The 20866-nt window shown below is 36.5% G+C and overlaps 2 protein-coding genes across 2 annotated transcripts; both read right to left on the reverse strand.

The window, feature by feature from the left end:
* Positions 1 to 1207: 1207 nt before the first annotated feature.
* Positions 1208 to 4076, reverse strand: LOC137747564 (peptidyl-prolyl cis-trans isomerase CYP22). The gene is made up of 7 exons (XM_068487695.2): positions 3877 to 4076; positions 3734 to 3757; positions 3526 to 3613; positions 3056 to 3148; positions 2008 to 2040; positions 1867 to 1923; positions 1208 to 1481 (listed from the first exon to the last, which is right to left on the reverse strand). Exons 1-7 carry the CDS (start codon positions 4044 to 4046, stop codon positions 1371 to 1373), a joined length of 576 nt encoding a protein of 191 aa, XP_068343796.1. The 5' UTR covers positions 4047 to 4076; the 3' UTR covers positions 1208 to 1370.
* Positions 4077 to 6131: 2055 nt separating this feature from the next.
* LOC137748494 (protein unc-13 homolog) lies at positions 6132 to 20864 on the reverse strand. The gene is made up of 27 exons (XM_068488652.2): positions 20686 to 20864; positions 20514 to 20546; positions 20235 to 20410; positions 20077 to 20141; positions 19402 to 19747; positions 18806 to 18872; positions 18553 to 18706; positions 17432 to 17599; positions 17177 to 17287; positions 16268 to 16477; positions 14662 to 14763; positions 13475 to 13705; positions 13100 to 13174; positions 12665 to 12748; positions 11790 to 11972; positions 11522 to 11677; positions 11191 to 11283; positions 10992 to 11063; positions 10569 to 10686; positions 9658 to 9836; positions 8983 to 9064; positions 8732 to 8836; positions 8543 to 8649; positions 7879 to 7956; positions 7670 to 7765; positions 7000 to 7095; positions 6132 to 6473 (listed from the first exon to the last, which is right to left on the reverse strand). Exons 2-27 carry the CDS (start codon positions 20519 to 20521, stop codon positions 6300 to 6302), a joined length of 3336 nt encoding a protein of 1111 aa, XP_068344753.1. The 5' UTR covers positions 20522 to 20546; positions 20686 to 20864; the 3' UTR covers positions 6132 to 6299.
* Between the last annotated feature and the right edge of the window lie 2 nt (positions 20865 to 20866).

Raw genomic sequence — 20866 nt, forward strand, 5'->3', positions numbered from 1 at the left:
AGACGGCCTTAGTATTACATATATACCGAAGAAATACAATTTTTGCTTATGTCTTTTGCTCTTAGGATGTTCATAAGCAAAACAAGCAATTGTCTATAACCATTTAATTTTTAGTTTTAGAATGAATCTCACTGTCAAAACATTAATTAGCCAAATTTTTTATTTTTATTAGACTCGATTCTCTTGTTAGAAAGCGAACGTCTCGTTTGGAATGAATATGTCACAATTTTTGTTTGGCCTGGAATCCGAAAGGCAGAAAAGAAACAGCACAGAGAACCAGAGAGGCCAAATCTAGTGGCCACAGAGATACCAGCCGATTGTCCCATCCAAGCAATTCAAAATACATAGAGAAAGAACAGCCAAACAATATAGAAAACAAATCATTCATTTCTTTTTATATTTCATACTGGAACAACTAGAACGCGGACCTTTAAAAGAAAAAACAATACGGCGGCGTTTGTTAGACACGGTTGATTTGGATAGGATAACTCACTGTATTGAAAGCATTTCGAAGGAAGACATAGATGACAACTTCCATAGTTCGTTCTAGTTGAAAGTTACTTGAGAAGAAAAGTTATCCTTGGCAATCCTCAAGTTAAAGGTTACTCCTTTTAATCCTATTTTTGTGGGAATTTGTAAGGATAACTTTTCTTCACTAGTCCTTCAACTTGGACAAAATACGGAACTTGTCATTCATTTCTTCCGTCAAAACGTCTTCAATATAAAGAGTTATCCTATCCAAGCCAATGCTGTCTACCAAAAGCCACCTTAGTGAACAATAGAAAATGCAAACATAAAATTAACAAGCAATTGCCTATTTAAGAACATGTTGGATCAAATTATCAAACACGGGGTAAGTAAAAGAATGCATGGTGGGTGGAAGGAAAACACAGAGGAGAGTGTGATGGTAATCTTGGGGAGTGAGGAGTGTTTACTCGAAAAGTGGCTATACTGAAACACTAAGGTTGAACGACATGACCGTTACGTTCAATAATGTAGAGAGGGTGGCAAACACAAGTCGTACGGGAAAATATAGGAATGGGGGATAAAAACACATAATTATATGCAAAGCAACTTAAAACGACTCGAGTAATTGAACGTAGAAAAGGGACCATGATGGCTCCTCCAAGTCAACAGGCAGATAAATTAGACGAGCTAGTGCTTTGATGAAGTTTCTGCTTTCCAAAAACAACGGTGCAACCCTCAGTTAACATATGAACAAAAGGATCCTTCATCTTAAGTCAGAAGTCAGAACAATATACTGTATTAGAATTAAACCCATAGAATGCTTTTATGGGAAAATTAAGATTCTATTGGTTACAAGAGTTTTTATAGTTAACCATCAATAAAGCTGCTTACAAACTCGGGGTTTACATCTCTCCGCATTCAGCAATAACACAGGCTAGCTTAGGGCGATTGTTGGGTCCCGTAGCCACATTCTCAATCTTCCTAACGACCAAGAGACCATCTCCAAGCACTCTCTACATAAAATTAACAAAAAATAAAACAGTTTGTCAGTACTACCAAAAAATTGGAAGGTTAAACCTAAAGCAGGTGATTTAGAGCTAGGTAACAAAAGGATAGAAGATCAGTGGAAATTCCTAGGACAACTTATGTTTGTTTGCATGCTCACGGGTGTGGAATTTTGGTTCCTAGAATCATTTTACGCAAAAAGTTTCACAGCACAAAATGACTTGTATCTGCTCAGGATAGGTATTATCAAATTTTCATTCTGGATGGATGCATGGTAATACTTATTATGTTTTTGGCAACTAAATAACGAATCTCTTTGATAAAAATCAGGTGACTTGTATGTTTGAGAAATATAATGCATTATTGACAGTAGAGAGAAGGATCATAGCGTACCCCGAACACAACATGTTTATTGTCAAGCCAGTCACATTTCGCGCAAGTGATAAAGAACTGAAGTGCAAAAGCAAACAAACATCAGTCACATCTCTGTGTGTGTAATAAGAGAGAACAAAAGAGAGACAGTTTTGTTTTAACCTGGCTCCCATTTGTATTTGGTCCACTATTTGCCTGAAAAGGAGCAAAAGATTATATCGATTCAGTATCAAGAGTACAATCTCATGTTGGAACCGAAAAATATATCTGTGTCTCTGTTTGTATGTGCATGTGTAAAAATTCCTGTTTCGGACAGGATCCTCGGCCATTTGTGTGGCCAATCAAAGCATAAAATCTTACAAGAAGTAACAAATAATACAATGCTAATACAGCTTATTAATTTTGCGCGTAGACCTAATAGGTTAATGGGCATTGGAAATCCCATCAATTCCCCTTCTTCTTTCCCTGTTCTAAATGAACATTGCAGCAACCTAAAGAAAGGTTGAGGTTTACAAAAAAAATGGAATGAGAAGTACTCCTGTGCACGTGTCAACACATTATCTCTTTACCTCTTACACATCTTACAATGTGTTCAGAAGCAAGTAACTAGTTAATTAGTAATGGATATATATCCACGAAGAAGGATATGAAGGACTCTCAACACGTTAATTACACTACAGAAACAATTGAAACTCATACCAGAAAACAAGGAATGCCGATGTGATATGCTAATATTACTCTTCAAAAATTGGATCTTCAGTTTTGACAGACTCACCCAAAATCAAAGGCCAGTAAGACTTTAAACTCCAAACTCACTTACATCAGTAAACCAATGCCGATGAGACTTTGACATAAAAGGACCAATCACTAGCACTATGAACTATACTGCCTAAGAAAGGATGAAAAGTATAAAAGCTCATCATTGAATAGAATTCTTCAGTGACCTACGCACATTTAGAAGCAATCAATTTCACATCTCAAACCACACATAAATTTAACTAGAAACTAATCTTTTGTATCTCCACGTACAAATTTGTTGCACTGAAGGACTAAATAAAAAGCTTTACCCATTTTCAATTCTCCACATAAAAGAGATTCAAGTGTACATGAAGGTAAGGTAAAGCAAACAAATGTTGGATATGAATCTTCGAAAAGTATGGGAAAACCACAGGAAATTATTGAATACTAAAAGCAACATGAAAATGCATACCATTGACAATAGGCCGGGACCAGTGTGTTTGGCATCAAAAGTCTCGTCATCAAACTTATGTCCGTAGATGGAAACACATCCACTACCATCACCCTGCAAAGAAAGGTCTTCACTATAAGATTCTTGCAACAACAAGAGGAAGAAAGTTTGAGCATTATGAAAACAGCAGTTTCCTTCTTTATCCGCAGATTCCTCACAATAATGTTTTTCATAAGAAAGAAGATTATTGTAAGCAGTGTTATGCATTGAATAGATATGATTGGGGTAGAAGTTGCACACTGAATATATTACACGAAGAACACAGTTAAAAACAATCTCCATTAAAAATGACTACCTAGCCGATATATAAGCATGATCATTCATATTCAGAAAATGGTAACAAACCCAAAATTCCATGAACTTTCCCTCCTAAAGAATCTGAAACGGCATACGTAACAAAATTAGATACTTGTTGAAGAAAAAGGAAGAACCTTGAGAAAATCACCAGCTTGAATCATGAAATCCTTAATCACCCTGTGGAACTGGCACCCCTTGTACCCAACTGGCAACCCAGCTTTTCTGCCAATTTACAATATCCAATTCAAATAATTTTTTACAAAATCCAGATAAATAGTAAAAATCAAAATCCCCAAACTTGGAGAGAATGAAATAATGGGTTTGGCCGTTAGGGCTGGCTACCTGTACTCGCCGGTGCAGAATTGCCTGGAACAAGAAAAGAGAAGACAAGCAAGCTGAATCAGGAACGAACGACGGCGTCTTAAACGATGAAGTGGATGACAGAAGAGGAATAGTAACAGAAAGGGAAAACGAGGGGAAAATGCCTGAAATTCTCGGCGGTTTTGGGGGCGATATCGGCGAAGAGCTCCATCTTGATGCGACCGGCGGGGATGGTACCGATGGTGATGTCGAAGAAGACGACTGGGTTTTTAGGGTTTGGAGGCCGTAGATGCCACTCCACTCCTCCGCCTGCGTTCCCTCCACCTGATGCCATTGAAATTGATCCAAAAGTTCAGAGAGAGAGGAATCTTACACTATGTTTGGATGGAAATAAACATGGACTTTTGGTAAAAGTTGGAATTTATAAATTGACAGGCATCAATTCTCTTGTTTGGATTTATAAACATAGAAATTTAGAATTTTCGCGTAGAAAAAAAACTTGGAATTTGGGACCACCAAATCCCACGTTCAAATTCCATGTAAATAGGTGTCATTTCTCAATTTCTATGATTGAGAGTTTAAAAATAACAAATTCCGTATTCAATTTCATTGTTATTTTAGGTTAACTAAACAAGAAAATTTACAAATTCTAGAAAATAAAATCTCGTCATTTCAATTTTCATCATTTTTAAATTCCTTAGTAATCTTAAATTTCTTCACCCAAACATAGTGTTAGTGCTTTCTAGGGTTTAATCAAGGGTTTTAGAGAGGGATGATTCAAAGTCCAAAGGCGCCATTGTTAATTACATTTCATTTTTTTAACAAAAAGGCTAATTGCATGAAAATATTTTTGCTCACCACCTACGCTGATCACCTTATCTATGATCTTTTCTTTTGTTTCTTTTTAACAAAGCTTATCAATAATCTTTGGATTATTTTAAATTGTGAGATTTGTGGAGTGGCGTTTGGGTCCAAAATATTATTTTGGGTCAAGTTTAGAATCATTCTCGATCCAGTAGCATTCATCTAGAATCTTGTTATAAGTCGTTTAGTCAAAGTCTGCCAAATCCTATTACAATGAGGTTTGGTTTGGATAAGGGTGAGTTAGTTGAATTCTCGTGTAACTAGGAGTCTTAAGGCTAAGGTTGCTGAGAATTAGGGGATGAATCTTGTTTGTTAAAGAGCTTGGTTCAAAGTCCTATAGAGATTAGGATTGGTTGAAACCTGATTGGAATGGGTTAAGGAGTTCTAATTCGAGTCCATTTCTAGTTCAGCAAGGGATTCATTGCTATAAATAGAGAAGGGAATGCATCATTCAAGACCCTTCCAATTCAACACACAAATTGTCCTGCATAAAGCTTCTCAACATCCTTTGAGATTTTCTCCTCTTCCCCTTTCTTCCCGCCAACACATCTTCAGTTTGGATAAACAGTACTGTGAAGGCAACCAGCGACATCTTCAGTTTGAATAAACAACCCTAGAGTCGTAGAAACAGTCAATCAAGGAGCACATTCAGTTTGGATAAATAGCATTACTTCGAGACCGACTAGTTATTTATCCAAGTCTCGATCAACAAGGATTTTCAAGTCCTTATTGGTAGAGGTCATCTCATCAGCCTTCTTAGCGAGGTAAGGTGTTACAGGTTACTAGGCTCGACACATTGAAAGCTGAGTTGTTTTATGATTGGATAGATATAACTTTCAAACTCTAAATTTATTCAATGGTGATAAATAAGATGGTGACCGTTACTAGCACGTAAGAGCAATGAGCAAAAATGTACCCAATTACATGTACACCGTCTCAAATTCAACTCGAGTCTTCGTGTAAGTGTGTTATAAGTGTGTTGTGCCGTCTTAACCTGCAATTGCTAATGAATCGTTATACATCAGGATTAATTAATTTAGGGATTTAGAAATGTTTAGGTTGGTTTGTCGTAAAAGTCAGCATAGTTTGGGAACTGATGTTGAATGTATAGAGGGAATGATAAAAAGCGTTTTTAATTAGGGTAGAGATATAAAACATGTGTTTGAATAAAATTTTCTAATATGTATGAGCGACTTGTGAGCGTCTTTCGTTGTCTACAAATGGCTGTCAAGGCTCCAAGATAGAATTATACAACCACCATCAAGTCTTATCCCGCTAAATGAAGTTGACTATATGAATTCTAAAACACGATTACACTCAATTTTACGCCAAAGTCTTTCTTTAGCTCCAACTCCATGATATGTTCAGAGAAACTAGTCTTTGAAACCCGAGGCGTAAGAGGAACGGCATAATCTCCGTCATTTGACGAAACCGTCCGCGTCATTCCTACAAAGTTACTCCTTCCACCGGGAATGGTTGTAATGCAGACAGCAAGTGCATTGCGTTCTATTTGCTTCAAATACACGTTTTCTTTTCACATCTTAAATGGGAAAGATTTAGGAATCCGAAAAAAATACAGATTTAATATGTAAAATAGCTCTTATTACATGTTCATAAGTTACATTAACAAAGATAGAAACAATGAACTAATTACACAAACAAATTTCAAAAACAGTACAAATTTTACCGCTTTACATTTCTCTGAAGAGCAAAGATAATCCCTCTATGCCACGGACTTCGGTATCTTGTACTGTTTCTTGAGGAATTGAGAGGCCTCCGAATCACCTCTATGACATAATATTCTCAATAGTGTCTTAGAATCAGCCCCTAGTTTGCTTCTACCACCCCGCGCTTCCGGGCCACTGGAAGACCTCAAGTCGTCGATCAGTTCTCGAGTCTGTAAACAGAACGAGTAAAAAGAAAAAGAACCCATAAAAAAATGGACATCAGACATCTTATAATTAGTTCAATGTTATCTACCAAAGCAACCAAGATAGTCGACATTATCACGACCAAAATCAGTTCTGCGAATATTGTGTGATTGTGTGTGTGTGTGTGTGTGTTCAAGCTCCAGTTTATGCGCGACAATGAGATCGTTGTTGACTCCTCTACTCCGTTACCTTGGGAGTATTCATGCCTTGCATAAGCTTTTATTTCCAGTAAGACGAATATTGTGTGGTTCGTTCTATGGTTCATAAACAATGGTTATTTCTCTCTTTCACCCTTTTTCTCTTTAGTTCGTAACAAACCAACTTGTTCAAATCAAAGCAAGAGAAATGTCAAAAATTGAATTAAAAAATGACAACTGTCTAGATGTACATTTTGCTTTTCAACCCTTATTCCTATTGGCAATAGAATAGTATAATGCCTGAAATAATCTGATTCACTTATGAATTTTCAACCAGAGAAAACGATGAACTAACCTCGTAGCTGTGCAACTTTACTACATCCCGAACACGTGACACCTGATTCTCAACAACTCCTCGTGGAAGGCCATCTCCTCCCGAGATGAAAAACTCCTGTTTTACATCCACAATGACGCAAATTAAGAGCATGTATACAAATTTGAAAGTCTATGTATCACACAAAGTAGACAAGTCTGGGAGAAATTTAAATAAATAATTGAGGTCATTTCAATTCTTCTTTCGCCCAATGAAGTTCAAGCAACTTTCAAATGCCTCCCTGTAAGTAAATTTTTTTTCAACACGCAATGGAACTAGTGAAGATTAAACTTGTGGAGATAGGATATGCAAGTTTGTTGTTTGACTATCTATCCGGATTAAAAAAAGATTTCATTCTTGATGGGTATTAAATAGTTGGCCTATTTTCTAACAGTCAATGCTTTTTAAGTATGGTGATAAACCAAAATAAAAAAGTTTAATGGTATTAAGAAGCAAATCCGAGAACTAATCCCTACAATGACAACCTCAAAATACAGGTTGATTCAGTTGGGCCAGGCCCTCTAATGGTGGTGAGGGGTTGTCCCCATGTGAGGAGTGTTAATAATTGTTTGCCCACAATCTAACAGCTTAAACTTTTGAGAACAAAGGTCAACCACCACTTCCGATATTCAAAGAGGCAAAAAGCAGGTACCTTGAGGACCTCCAAATCTTCTTCTAATAGCTTTGCATCTCCCACCAAGAAAATTCGTGATGGGCCGCCATCTAATAGAACGCGGAGTAAACCATCCTGGTAAAACAGCCAAAAAAAAAAAAAAAAAAAATTAAACATTCCATTGAAATATAAATATCTTACAGGATTTTTGACAGATTTGTTCAAAGAAGCCAGGGTGTGGAGGATACCAGTGTTGCCTGAAGGAGACTTGTCACAATGCGATCCCTGAGTGGTTCCACAATTATAGCACATAGTTGACTAAGTTCCTGCAATAGTTGTCTTCGACATCAATTAAAAAATTACATGGATACAGAAAGTGTGGTTGAAAGGAAACTAATAACTGAAGAATAAAACTTTAAAGGCAAATCGAGAAAAATACACAGCACTCGTTTTTTTTGTTCTTCTGAACTGTTAGCAATATGTTTAAACAACTGCTAAAGTTATTCAACTCAACCAAGGTTGTTAAGAGGAGGGTAGTCAAAATTGACCGTGGTGAATATCCAATTTTTGATGTGGTGCGAGCATGACTCATATCATCACTAACTTCCAACACAAAAGCTATGTCATGTTGACTGTGCCACATCCCAACTACAACTATTACTTGAACCTATTATTCAAGTTGATGGATCTTTCTCATGAGATTTAGCTCAAACCCCCAGGGCACCCTCGATTTAATGGTTAGACTGTGCTACCATTATGCACATGACAAAATTAGTTAGTGGACTTATATACAATTTAGGTGATAAGGATTGAGAAGATGTAAAATTCATAATGGGTGACACATAAATGATATGCAACGTGACAGATACCACATAAAAATAGAATATAGCTTCCAAAAGGGATAAATCTGACCGTATCAAGTGGTTCGTACACTGCTTCGAACCTCGAAAGAGAAACACTTGGTTTATATAAATTGTCAATAAACGGTTCCCTCAAATCCCAGAAGATAATTTTAGTTCCTGCAACAAAAGTTGGTACATTAATAAGTGTTCTCTAGTTTTCCAAGGAATAGGACATCATTAAATAACAAAATTCTTGTACCAGTGAACTCGCATATTCGATCTATAGCGGCATTTATATCTTTTCTACTGCCATCAAACGTGTCCTTTTGGGTGAAACTTTTTGACTTTTCGTCTATGGATTTCTCTACAAAGTTACAAAAAAATAGTCAATATATCAGCCCTCCGAGAGATTGCGAGTAAATAATAGCATATGCATTCCTCAACCTAAACTCTTGTAAATGGAAAGATTTCAAACGGATATAAGGTTATAAACCACTTTTTAACACATACTGATAAGTTTTTGGCGGGGCTTCTTCTTCGTCCATCGCTCCCAAATGCTATCTTCCAACTTATTCAACTGACTGATTGCATACTGTGAATAGCACAAATAAAACCAGATTGTTTTAGATAATCATATTGGCAATCAAATGCCTATACAGAATAAAGTATATGTAGACAAACAAATTTAAACATAACAGACATGGTGTACAAAAACGAGATGACCATCAAATATGGATGCAACTAAAGATCTTTAGCATATGTCTTTAGCATATATAACAGAGTGCCATCACATCACATCCATATGAAACTTAGGTCTCATCAGCATCCATGTTTTTGCTGGAAAAGAATACATCTACTTCTAAAGCCAGCTCTGATATAACTGTAGACTGGCCAGTGCTTCAGTAGGTTACTAGAGAGAGATCACTTCAATTCAATTTTGATATGCACTAGTATAGAAAATATCAAAGAATGGCATGCATTATCAGCATTTTAAGAATCACATATACATAACTAATCATTTTCTAACTTAGGCAGCGTACAATATAAGAACATAAACATTATAAGTTCACAGGACGCCTAGAGGAGATATACTTAGTTGCATTTCATACTAATATATCATCAAGAAATTCCAAGAGAGAGAGAGAGAGCAGGTTCTTAACGAAAATAAGCTAAACCTGAACTTACATAAAGTGTATTTAACTGCACACAAAGGGTTGGAGTCGTTCTAAAACTAATTTCAGTAGACCTTCTCTCATCAGGCAGCCGAGGATCAAATAGTTCCTTCTTTACAAAAGCCTTTATTCCAGCTTCCTTCCTGTATCTTGTAAGAATGGGCACTGGTGGAATTAAATCCTCCTTAGTAGCTGCATGACCAAAATCAAAAATTAAGGTCTATGTGGGTAGAATAAGGGTAGACAACAAGAAATAAAAAGGACAAAAACCATTTGTACCATGTAGAGAAGAATAAAAAATCTTGTTAGCTTAATATACAAGGTTGACCATTACTGGTAATCAGGCTTTGGTAGTTGGAGGTCCCGGGTTTGAAACCACATGACCCACTTCTTTGTTCACTTGCAAGGTGCACGTGAAGAAGGGTTTAGCTTCGTGTGCATGATGGGTTGCATGCGAAGAAGGGTTTAGCTTCATAGATAGTGTTAACTCATTCCTTAACAGCTTAAGTTTTTGGGGTCCAGTGGTAAAGCAAAGAACAATTGAGCAAAATGAGTGTTTCAATAATGTCCACCAAGAAAATCAATAAGAGATCAATTCTCAATAAGGCCAGATAAACAATTTTTGCCAAGGGAATACAAACGACATAGAGTAAGGGAAACATGGAAGTTTTCAGAACTGTGACAACACACCATGACCAATTTAGAACTGCACAACTCATCCCTACTGGATGATATAATCACATGGGAGCACAGGACTTAACCTACAACCTTTGTGATGTGGGAAAAAGGAAAAAGAGAAAAGGGTCGAGGGCAAACCAAGAGCTAGGATCTCTATGAAATTTTCTTAACTCTTGCAAATCCTGAAGACAAATTCTGTTTTCTTTTTCCTTTATTGTATATTTAGTTCTCCCAAATAGCACCTACCCAATTTGTCAATGACGAGATTAGCAAACACTTGAAACGCATTGTCAACTCCACGAAACAAACCACTCAATTCTGTAGGCCTCATTGGAACCTTGAGATCAAAAAATTGGTCAACAGTCTGCACAAAGAGATGTTTACAAGGAAACACATCAGTATTGTTAGAGGTATCTGACCAGTGCCAGAAATAGATAATACATTTGAATACCAATCCAACAAGTACGTCCAAACAATAAAGAAACTGATTTATCACTATTTACTAAGTTTATGATATGTTTGTTATATTTATACATGTCACATATGTACTAAGTTAAATTAGATAGCTCCAATAGGAATAACCAACAATATTGTCAACTACCGACAATATTATAATTGATTTATCCCTAAAATGATTTTTTTCTTATACCCAAACGAACAAAGTCATACCTCCTCCACAATCCTAAATACTTCAACGATTGAACTCCCATGCCGCTGTTGAGGTGATATTGGGTCCCACCTCTGTAAAATGATGCACATGAACATTTAGAAACTCAACAGAGAAACAACAAAGTGAGGAATGCAGGTTTTCCAGATGAGAACAAAAGATGCGCTAAATAAATAAATAAGGATAAACTGTAACTTTTACCTCCTGCTGAATAGCCCGTTCAACCCAACCTAAGATCCTTCCAAGTTGCGAATTGACCCAACGCATCACCAATGTTCCAGATATAGATTCAATCTAGAAATATATAAGAAGCTTAATAAGAAGATGGTAAGAAGCAATGCAACTAGTGCTACATGGTAAACCTGACATTGTTTGCATCTTTGTAATTAATCAGCTTTAACTTAGCAGAATCAAGTCTATATTCCAATTGTGCACATCCATGACTATACACTATCAGAATAAGCTCACATTAAATTTTGAAACTAAAAAGAAATAAGGAAAATATGTAATGTAAGAAAATTGAGTCACTCGCCTCGTATGGAGCTAGTTTCCTACAGAATACATCTGCAGTTTCCTCTCTACAAGCGGACGTAATAAGTTCCATAATGTATTGCTCAAGGCTGTCAGCTGCTGGAAATACAGATACTACATCTTCTGTCAGATGTTCAGCAGCACGAAGAAAAGGTTTCTGAAATAAGACATCAGTACTAAGTTCCCCACATCCACCTAAAAGAATACTGTATTATGGACAAAATATATGTAAAATGTAGTTCACATTAAGAAACAGCATATAAGCTTACCAACTTGTTGCCATAAATCCTATGAAGGAGTGAGGCTGAGACAGCAGTTGCTTGTGGATGCCTCTGGGACAAAATTGGCATGAACATGGTTGCATCTTTTTTCAAAAGTTTCTTCGTCTCTTCAGCAAGCAATGCCAAAGGATGTTCATGCTTTAATTCTGATTTTTCAACAGAATGTAAGATCTGCATGACGAGAAAAATTTTGAAAAGGAAAACTTAAAGCCATGTTTCAGTACAAAGTCCTTAATGAAAAGTTGTCTATATCATCATTGAACTTCAAGGGTTATCAACAGGTATAGCGTGCAGTGTGCTCATTGTTATATTACATATGCATATGAGTTCAATGAAGAATGTGACCATTGGATAAATTGTGTACTGGACGCAACAGATTTAACCACAACAAAACACGACAGTCCGTTATATCCGCAACTTAAATGCTTTCAGGAGAAACTTAGTTCACCAGATTAACAACCAATGAACATAAAACATAGCAACTGCAGACCCTCTTACTGCTTCATAATAAGAACAAACATCAAGCCTGATCCCCAATGTACAAATTAAGAGTGATGGGGGAAAAACATGATGCACACTCTCCTTGTCTTGACATAAAACGCACCAATGAGGAGAGATGCAAATAAAAGGCCTTTGCTTTCCTGTTCTAATACCATGATAATTGTTGGTCTACGAAAGTTCCAAAAGCTTAAGTCTTTAGAATATGGTCCAAGTAATTTTCTTTTTTATCTTCTAGCACCTCTTACCAAATGAGAAGTTCATTGCCTAGCTTCCCCGTATTAAATTTCGTTTGTTTGAAATACTAAGCTTTTCTAATATACTTTGTCAGCCAACAACCCTATTAAATCAACTGTAACACTTACCCTTGTAAATGCATTCTTAATAGAAGATGATATATATAATTCTATCTGATCTTCATCTGTGTTGGATGTGGATTGAAGCATTGCCTGTCAAAAAAGAAATTCAGCTTTAAAAAGTTTACAAGTTGACATTACATTTGAATTTGTGTCATTTTTATTAAAATAAAAGAGAGAAAAAATCCAGATATTGCAATTGGGGAAAAATAAATTTCATCACACAAGAAAAATAACATCAAAAAGTTGGAAAGTCAAAATAGTTTTATTCTACAAAAACCATGGTTGGCTTCTCATCATGTCACCAATTGGTGAAAGTGGTTGGTCCCACCACTTCAACTAACACCTTAGCAGTGACAACGAAGTTTCTCCCCACTGATGAGAAGCCAAGAATTATTCTCTAATATAAGTCAAGCACAAAGTTTCTTTTGAGTCTACACATACTGCTTCAGGTTCCTCCAACAGAAGCCTCCGAGCAATCATCGCAACTGCTACTATATTCTCCATCAAACCTGGCACCTATAATGTACATGAGAAGTTTAAGAGTATTGAGTTGCAAAACTAGGAGAATTCCTTGGTAAAAGTAACTAAAAGTAGAAAAGAGCTGCATAAAGTATGTGCATGAGCAATTGAGCATACATGATAGATCATGCAAGCAGTGAATGGGCACAACGCATATGATAGTTATTTCCACAAAAGTAAAAGAGCAAGCATAGTAGCATACACAGATTAAAAATAACTATTCAACAAAAGCTAGCATTGGCGCTACAAAAAATAAAATTAAACACAAGGTCCACACCCAAGTATAATTTTGCCTACCTCAGCAAAGTGCAGATGGTAATCTCCTAATTGCTTATCAGCCCACTTCTGAATTGGCAATAAGAATGACTGTAAGAAAGATAAATCTTTATGCCCCTGATCGCCTTCAACTCTACAATGCAAACTCTTCAAGTGTGACCTCTCCTGTGGTCCCCGTTGTTCCTTCAATGGTATTTTCTTTAACTGTTCAATGGCATGTTGTAAAATTCCTTGCTCGCTAGTAATAACATGCTGTGATGACAGAACCAACATAAAATGTGAACGGTGATGGTATTAACTAACAAGAATTTTCTAATTGAACTTCCACAAAATATTGATGAGAACAAACAAAAAGGAAACAGAAGAAATAGAAAGAACAAAACTGGCTGAAAAGAAACCCAGAATTGAAAATAATACACAATTTTTGTAGAATGGAGCGACTCAAAGAAGATTAGTGGGTAGATATTTGACATAATAGCATGCTGACAGAAGAAGCCGCCGATGAAAGACATCCCAGTGACTCCACTATGAGCATCTTTATACTTAAAACCATCCAAAAACATGCATGAATTTATGTCACTATATGACATATATGTAGTACACTTCCGTTCCCCATGAAAAGATTTACCAGCTCAAAAGTACAAGAAGAAATGTCAATTTGTTAAAAAACAAAGCTGATATCTATTACCAGTGCCATTCAATGCAAGTTCAACTCTTCAAGATGCTCTAGGTATACAATTTTAAAATGTTAGAAATACATTGAAGGTTCCCAAGATATGGATGTTTGCAGCATGGATTTGAGGTTCATGGGATGGGGTACGAGTGCCTTCCTTTGTGTAACTCATAGGCCTATAGGTCCGAAGGGCCTCGAACTAAAGGAAAATTATCATCAACATGTTATATAACTCTATATGGTATGCATACTGCACGTACGTATCTCTGTGTGTGTTTGTATATGAGAGAGAGAGAGAGAGAGAGAGAGAGAGAGAGAGTCCTTTGTTTGTTAAGTCCATATCCTCTAGTGAATGTATGAAAGACCATCTTTTTAGAATATAAATAATAACTGTAACAGTATGAGACATGTCAATCGTACCCTCCAATCTCCATCACAAATGAAGTTATAAACAATTACATTATATAAGGAAAAAAAATCATTTTAGGGGCTGTAGGTCCATTCAAATAGAAAATAAATCTTGTGGCCTTTATACCTGACGGAACAAGACCCATGCATAGCAGGTGTAATGAATGGTCTCCGTGATTCCTAAAACACGCCATGTCGACTTCACGAGCTCAAGTATTTCTTCTACTTCCTGGAAATAAAGATGAGCTAGAGACTATGAGAGACAGAGAAAAAGCCTAGCTTCTGCGTTCATCGTAAATTCCATATCTGGTGACTTGAGTATTTACAACTGGAGTCATCACACAATGGACAAACGGCTATTATTGATTTTGATGTTCGAGTAATAAAGAGTCTAAGGTTAAAACAATTTGCATATTGAGTCTTCAGTTATGAGCTGAGTTTTGACTTTTTTTCCTCACATAGGCAGTACTGGAATTTCATAAATCAGGGAGAACTTTATATTTAGTATTTATCAATTGTTTTGAGTCCAGAAATTCCTCAGATGCAGGAGTGCTGGAACTAAATAGGTCCCTGTGTTTAAGAAGTAGTTACCTTAACTAGATAATAATTTTATTACATCTACCTTGGTCTAAGAATCTATAATTTAGTCAACTGTGTACTTAGGAGAGGTGACAGGCACTCTAAAATAGTCATCCCACACTCCTCCCTTATAAGAACATATGAGATAATCTCCACTTAAGAGGAATGCAGTATGACTGATTTGGAGTGCCAATAAGAATTCCCTAAAACCATTTGAACTTTAAGTGTATTCTATCTCTTTCTCTGTATGCCGTTCATCTTGCTAGAACAAACTTGATTTTTCTCTTTTATCATCCCTTCAGGATTGTAACTCTTTTTCCTTTATTACCAACTAAAACCCTCTATAGCAACATTCCAAAATATTACTATGAATGGGTGCTAGAACTCTGAAAGTATCCTTCTATGGTGTCCATCAGCTTCAACCATCAAGATTCAACCTTTTAATTAATAAAACCTTTGAACCTTTCTTTCTACAGTTCCAAGCCTTGAATCTATAATTGTTTTGACCCTAACACGGTAGCACCCACCCCATAACTGGAAGGTTACATTTCCTAGATTACCCTAAATCACTATCCAGGAAAGCAAATTACAACTATTTTGCTGTACAAATTCTGAAATCTGATTGGGATACCAAGTTGACACTGAAAGCATGCAAAAAATCCAATTTTCCGAGAATATGCTAAATGTCATATTCAGACCCTTTTGGAACTCTTCGGGTTTTTTTTTTTTTTTTCTCAAAAGATAAGAGTATAAATGCATGGGAGGGAGGGATGAAGACAAAATGTTGGTGAAATCATATTTGAAATGAAAACTAAAAACTAAAAGCAATTCAAAATAGTTGTTATTTCACACATTCTCCAGCATTTATCCCTTCTTCCTTCTTCCTCCCTCCCTCCTTTCTAACATACATTTCCTTTTCATATTTAACTGAAAAAGAACCCAGACCAAATGCGGAAGTGTTACCAAATGCGCCCAGGTATCAGTTAAATTCAGAATTTCAAACAGAATGGAGATCTTAACCCAACTCCAGAAAGCTTCTAAAACCAATCAAGCAGAAAGTGACTTGGCAACATAGATGAAAGCACTTCTTTTGTAGAATTAAATCCTCCTTTGACAGAGTCATGTTGCCATGGCCAAGAACAAAAAGTACTAACCTCAGTCAGCTTTCCCTCGTCCAACATATCAAAGACACTGAGAAGCAGTTTCTCATATAGTCTAACATTCAAGTGATAACCATCTGCCCAGTGGCATACTTCACCGGTTAAGTCACCACGAGCAGGCCTCTCAGCAAGTGGAGTGGCAATCTCTCGAAGAGATCTCAAGCATTCCGTTCGTTGGAGTTCACCCGTGGATGGTGGAAGAGACTGCAATCAAAAGAGAAGGAAAAAAGGAAAATGAAAAACAAAACAGATAAATTAAAAAATAGCAGAAAGCTATGAATTATATCATGAATACTCCGAAAAGGTATAAGGGAGTATCCAAACAAGGCAAAAGAATAATGTATCTTTCAATTTTACTTTATATATTATAAAAACTAAAAAGTAAAAGATTTTTAAGGAACTCAGCCAAATCTCTACATTTTCTTTACCTCTCTAGGAACAAGTCAGAGCCTTCAGCAGAATGTATAAATTCAATTGACCAATTGATAGTTTATGAATGTGGCCAACCAGAAAGGCTTCTAATTTAACAACTGGCTGATTTAAGGCAAGAGAACTCCTTTTTATGGAAGAATACCACTAAACTCCATTTTATCAACTCAACCTTTCAAACCAGTGATACCAAAATAATACCTTAAAATGGTGGCTTAGGCATGTTTTGGTTTAGAGTTTAGGGTTACTGAAGGAAGTAAGTTGTGTGTTGGGCTTCCTAGTGTGGGTATAGGAGCAATTTTGGAACACATGGTGGGTTTTCTAAGAAAAAGATGAGAGTTTTAATTAAAAATTGTAGTGTATTTCGAATGCGGGGTGAACTATGGGTTCAAAATTCAAATAGAAAACTTAAATTTTAATTTCTAATTTCGTGATAGAGGGCATTGCAACCATTTAGAAAGACATAAGACGCACCTCAGATTCTTCAATCTTTGCTAACAGGATCCTAAACTCACTCGCTTTGCGTCCAGATTCCCCAAATCCAACAACAGGGAAGTTGAGAAGCCCCTCCTCCAATATATTCAACTGTGACAAAAAAAAAAAAAAAAAGAGAGAATTTCTCAATTTGGAAGTCATGTACGGATATGGTCACCCCCGTCCAATTTCACCAAATAGGACAATAAAACATATCAACAGAAAATGAAAGAGATTGTAAGGAATAGAACTTACCTGCCTATTCTGCCACCGTATATACGCCTTCTTGTCAGAGAATTCTGTTCGTGAAATACAGCATAAAAGTTCCAGAGGAACTAGTAAGGTATCCATTCTTTTTCCCACTTTTCCTGCTAGGGCATTAAGCAGCCCTTGTCTAGTCCTGATGTCCATTGCCTCAGATATCTGCATCCGTAAGTATGGCCAATAAGAACAAAAAGAAATACAGTTCAGCAGGACAGCATAAAGAACCATATCAGCAACCAGCAGGATTTCAAAAATCCCTCTGGCTGTTGCCATATAAACTACAATCCCAATTAATGAGCTACAGATAGGGTCACTTAAAGAGGAATACATTCAGTACGTACCCAAATATGGAAAGAAAAAACTGATCCTACTAACAACTTTTACAGTTCATAGCAGCTTGAAGTGATGGCCACCAATGCATACAAGATTAACATATGCATGTACCATATCTAATTACTGGCCCGCTGAAAATATAATTATACATCACATTTGCTAGGAACTAGCAGAACCAGATGATAATATGGTCCATACTCCATAGAACTGAGAAGCTTGTATATGATAAAAGCAGTATTAACCCTCCAGCTTCAAAAGAAAAACATTCCATAAAGTCCTTCGTGCTTACATAGTTCTTAACTACTCTACCGGGCTTGTTTAGTGCACAGGACTGAACTGCACAATTTCAATCCAATGCTAATGTACTATTTTGCATTGTCTTAACCTTAGTACTATTTGGTGGTACTGTACAGAACTAAGTGGCCGGATAAGCTGTACTGTGTTCGTATTGTACCATATAAGAGTACAAACAGGACTGTACTAACATAAAATATGTTTATAAAAATATTTTATATTTAGAAAACAAATATGCCCGCGAACATATTTGTAGCTACCATTAATAAACATCATTCATTTCTAATTCTTTTCAAACACCGTCTATGTGATAGCCTCATAAAGAACTTCTCAAAATCCATACGCCAATTGCCTATCTGATTGGGATGATGGAGGAGTTCCATCTTTATAATAACAAAAGCTATCTCAACTTTAAATGGAGAGGAAAGAAAAAAGGAAACAGACTGGTAATGCATCCTTTTGAAAAGTAAACGACTAGTAAATACCTCCATTTGAACACGCATAGTCTCCAATAACCCAACCAATCCAGGGGCTCGTTGAGACTGACTCAAAGCATTTTCATTTCTACTTCGTCCAAGTTTCCTCATCAGCTTGGACCTTTTGTCTTTCTTTTTCTCTTTTGAAGGCACAATGAGACCCCTGTTCAGACAGAGAGAGGGCAAGCACGGATGGTGTCATAACAGAACATTCAAGGCATTACAAAGTATTTGCAGACCAAATAAGAAACTAAAAGCATACCCTGAAGCACCAGCACATGCCAAAAGGATTTCATATGCAGTTTCACAGAGACCATCTTCTGTGATAGCTGAAAAAGAAGGAAAAGAAGAAAATAAATTATGAGTCATGTTTCAATTTTCATCAGTCAACCTAGGAGCTGGAAATGCAATCTTTGCTACTGATTGCCAAGTGATTCATGGGCTATCTAGAAAAAGCAGACAGATCTGTCTGAACAGTATACCTGTAGGTCACTCTATAGTCTATAGACTATACCTCTTTAGTACTTCCCAATTTTTCTAATTTCTAACAAATGTATCCAAATTTCAATGAAAGTTATAAACAAATAGTGGTGTACAGATTGGTAGTAGTTATAGATTGAAATATAGCCAGGGCCATAACACATGTTTTCACTCTCGAGTAACACGTGAATTAAGAATGCCTGTATGATTGATTATTACACCATATAAGCATAACAATCTAACAGAAATTTGGAAAAAATATATAAATATTGAATTATTGATATACATGCACGTGCATTTAGTGTTCCGGCTATTTTGCACCTTGGCTCCACACAACACTAAAAGCATCATATCCACCTGGGCTTAAAAATCTAGTACCTGTCTTAAAAGGAGGCAATCCAAGAGCAAGATCAGCAGCATCATTTCGTGTCCTTCGTGAAATGAGGACACTGTCAGCCTCATCGATATCATCATCCTCAAAATCCTCAATATCATCTACCGTAAGTTCTTGAACTTGTGTAGAGTTAAAGGATTCTGATTTTGACACACTTAATGCAACCGGAGATGAGTCAAGATCAGGAACAGATGATATAACACTTGGAGGCGGCATGATAACGGGAGGCGGCACAAATTCAGGAACAGGTGGCGGTGCCCTTTTTGGAGGAGAACCAGAAAAGTCAGGATTTGTAACCAAAAAGAACTCGCCAGCTGAACCTGTATTGTTCTGGTAAAGTGGAAATAATCAACAGAAAACATATAAAATAAGCAAACAAATTAACAGAAACACAAGGAAATGAACATGACAATAGGCAGAAGATTACCGATTAGGAATTTTTATGGATATCCCAATCCAAATTACAAAAGAAAATAAACTAATATCTGAGTTACGTATTTAACCACAACCCAAAAAAGATAAGTAAAAGCGGAGGAGCTACAGATGACCATTTAAATGGGAATTATACATGCATGATGGGTCTTAATTTGGGACCAGATTCAAATCCTGAACCTAAAAATGAAAATAACTCACTACATCATGTCATAAATTGCACATACCATTTGCGGTAAACCGGTATGGTCATGGTAGTCCCTAATAGCTTCCGAAAGCTCAAGCATTCCACCTACATTGTCAAAATCGTCAGTGTGTGCAAAGAAAGAAACTCCAACGAAGAATACAACTCGAAAATCGACAATAAATAAACGCAAGAGACCACCTTTCTTAGCACAATTGATCACATAATCAACACTAACTTGGTCTAGATCCACATCATCGAGCGTAACCGCACCGGGAGGCATTATAACCTTCTTTATCAAGCTACCGGCAAGTATAAAATCAAGAAGCATTCGCCTGTCGCGGCGAAACCGCTGTAAAAGCTCCACTGCATTTTCCCTGCATTCCATCATCAAATCGAAGTTCATTTCTATTGATTTCAGCTAAAATTAAAAATACAATTAAAATTTTCCAAAAAATTAATTAGTAAAACAACACTTACTCTTCCATCTCGAAACGACTGCAATTATGCTACCTGAGAGAGAAAAAAACACAAAAACAACAAAACTGAAGCTTTACACAGAGTTGCGTAGTTTGCTCTGTTTGGCAAGCAAGAAAATGAGAGTAATTTTGATCGAACACAAAGACGAAACTCCTTTTTTTTTTTTTTTTACCTCAATTTTCTCGGCAACCAAACATTAATTTGAGCATTGAGTTTGTTTGACTGAGAAAGAGAGAGAGAATCAAAGGCGGAGCTGAGAGGGAAGGAAGTGAAACGGCGTAGTTTTGACTGCGGTTGAGTTGGGATGGTGAAGCTTTGAAAAGGGAGGAAAAACAAAAATCCCAGTTGGATGA

The sequence above is a fragment of the Pyrus communis genome, chromosome 2 (assembly GCF_041283825.1).
Source record: "Pyrus communis isolate YQ-2024b chromosome 2, ASM4128382v1, whole genome shotgun sequence".
Taxonomy (NCBI): domain Eukaryota; kingdom Viridiplantae; phylum Streptophyta; class Magnoliopsida; order Rosales; family Rosaceae; genus Pyrus; species Pyrus communis.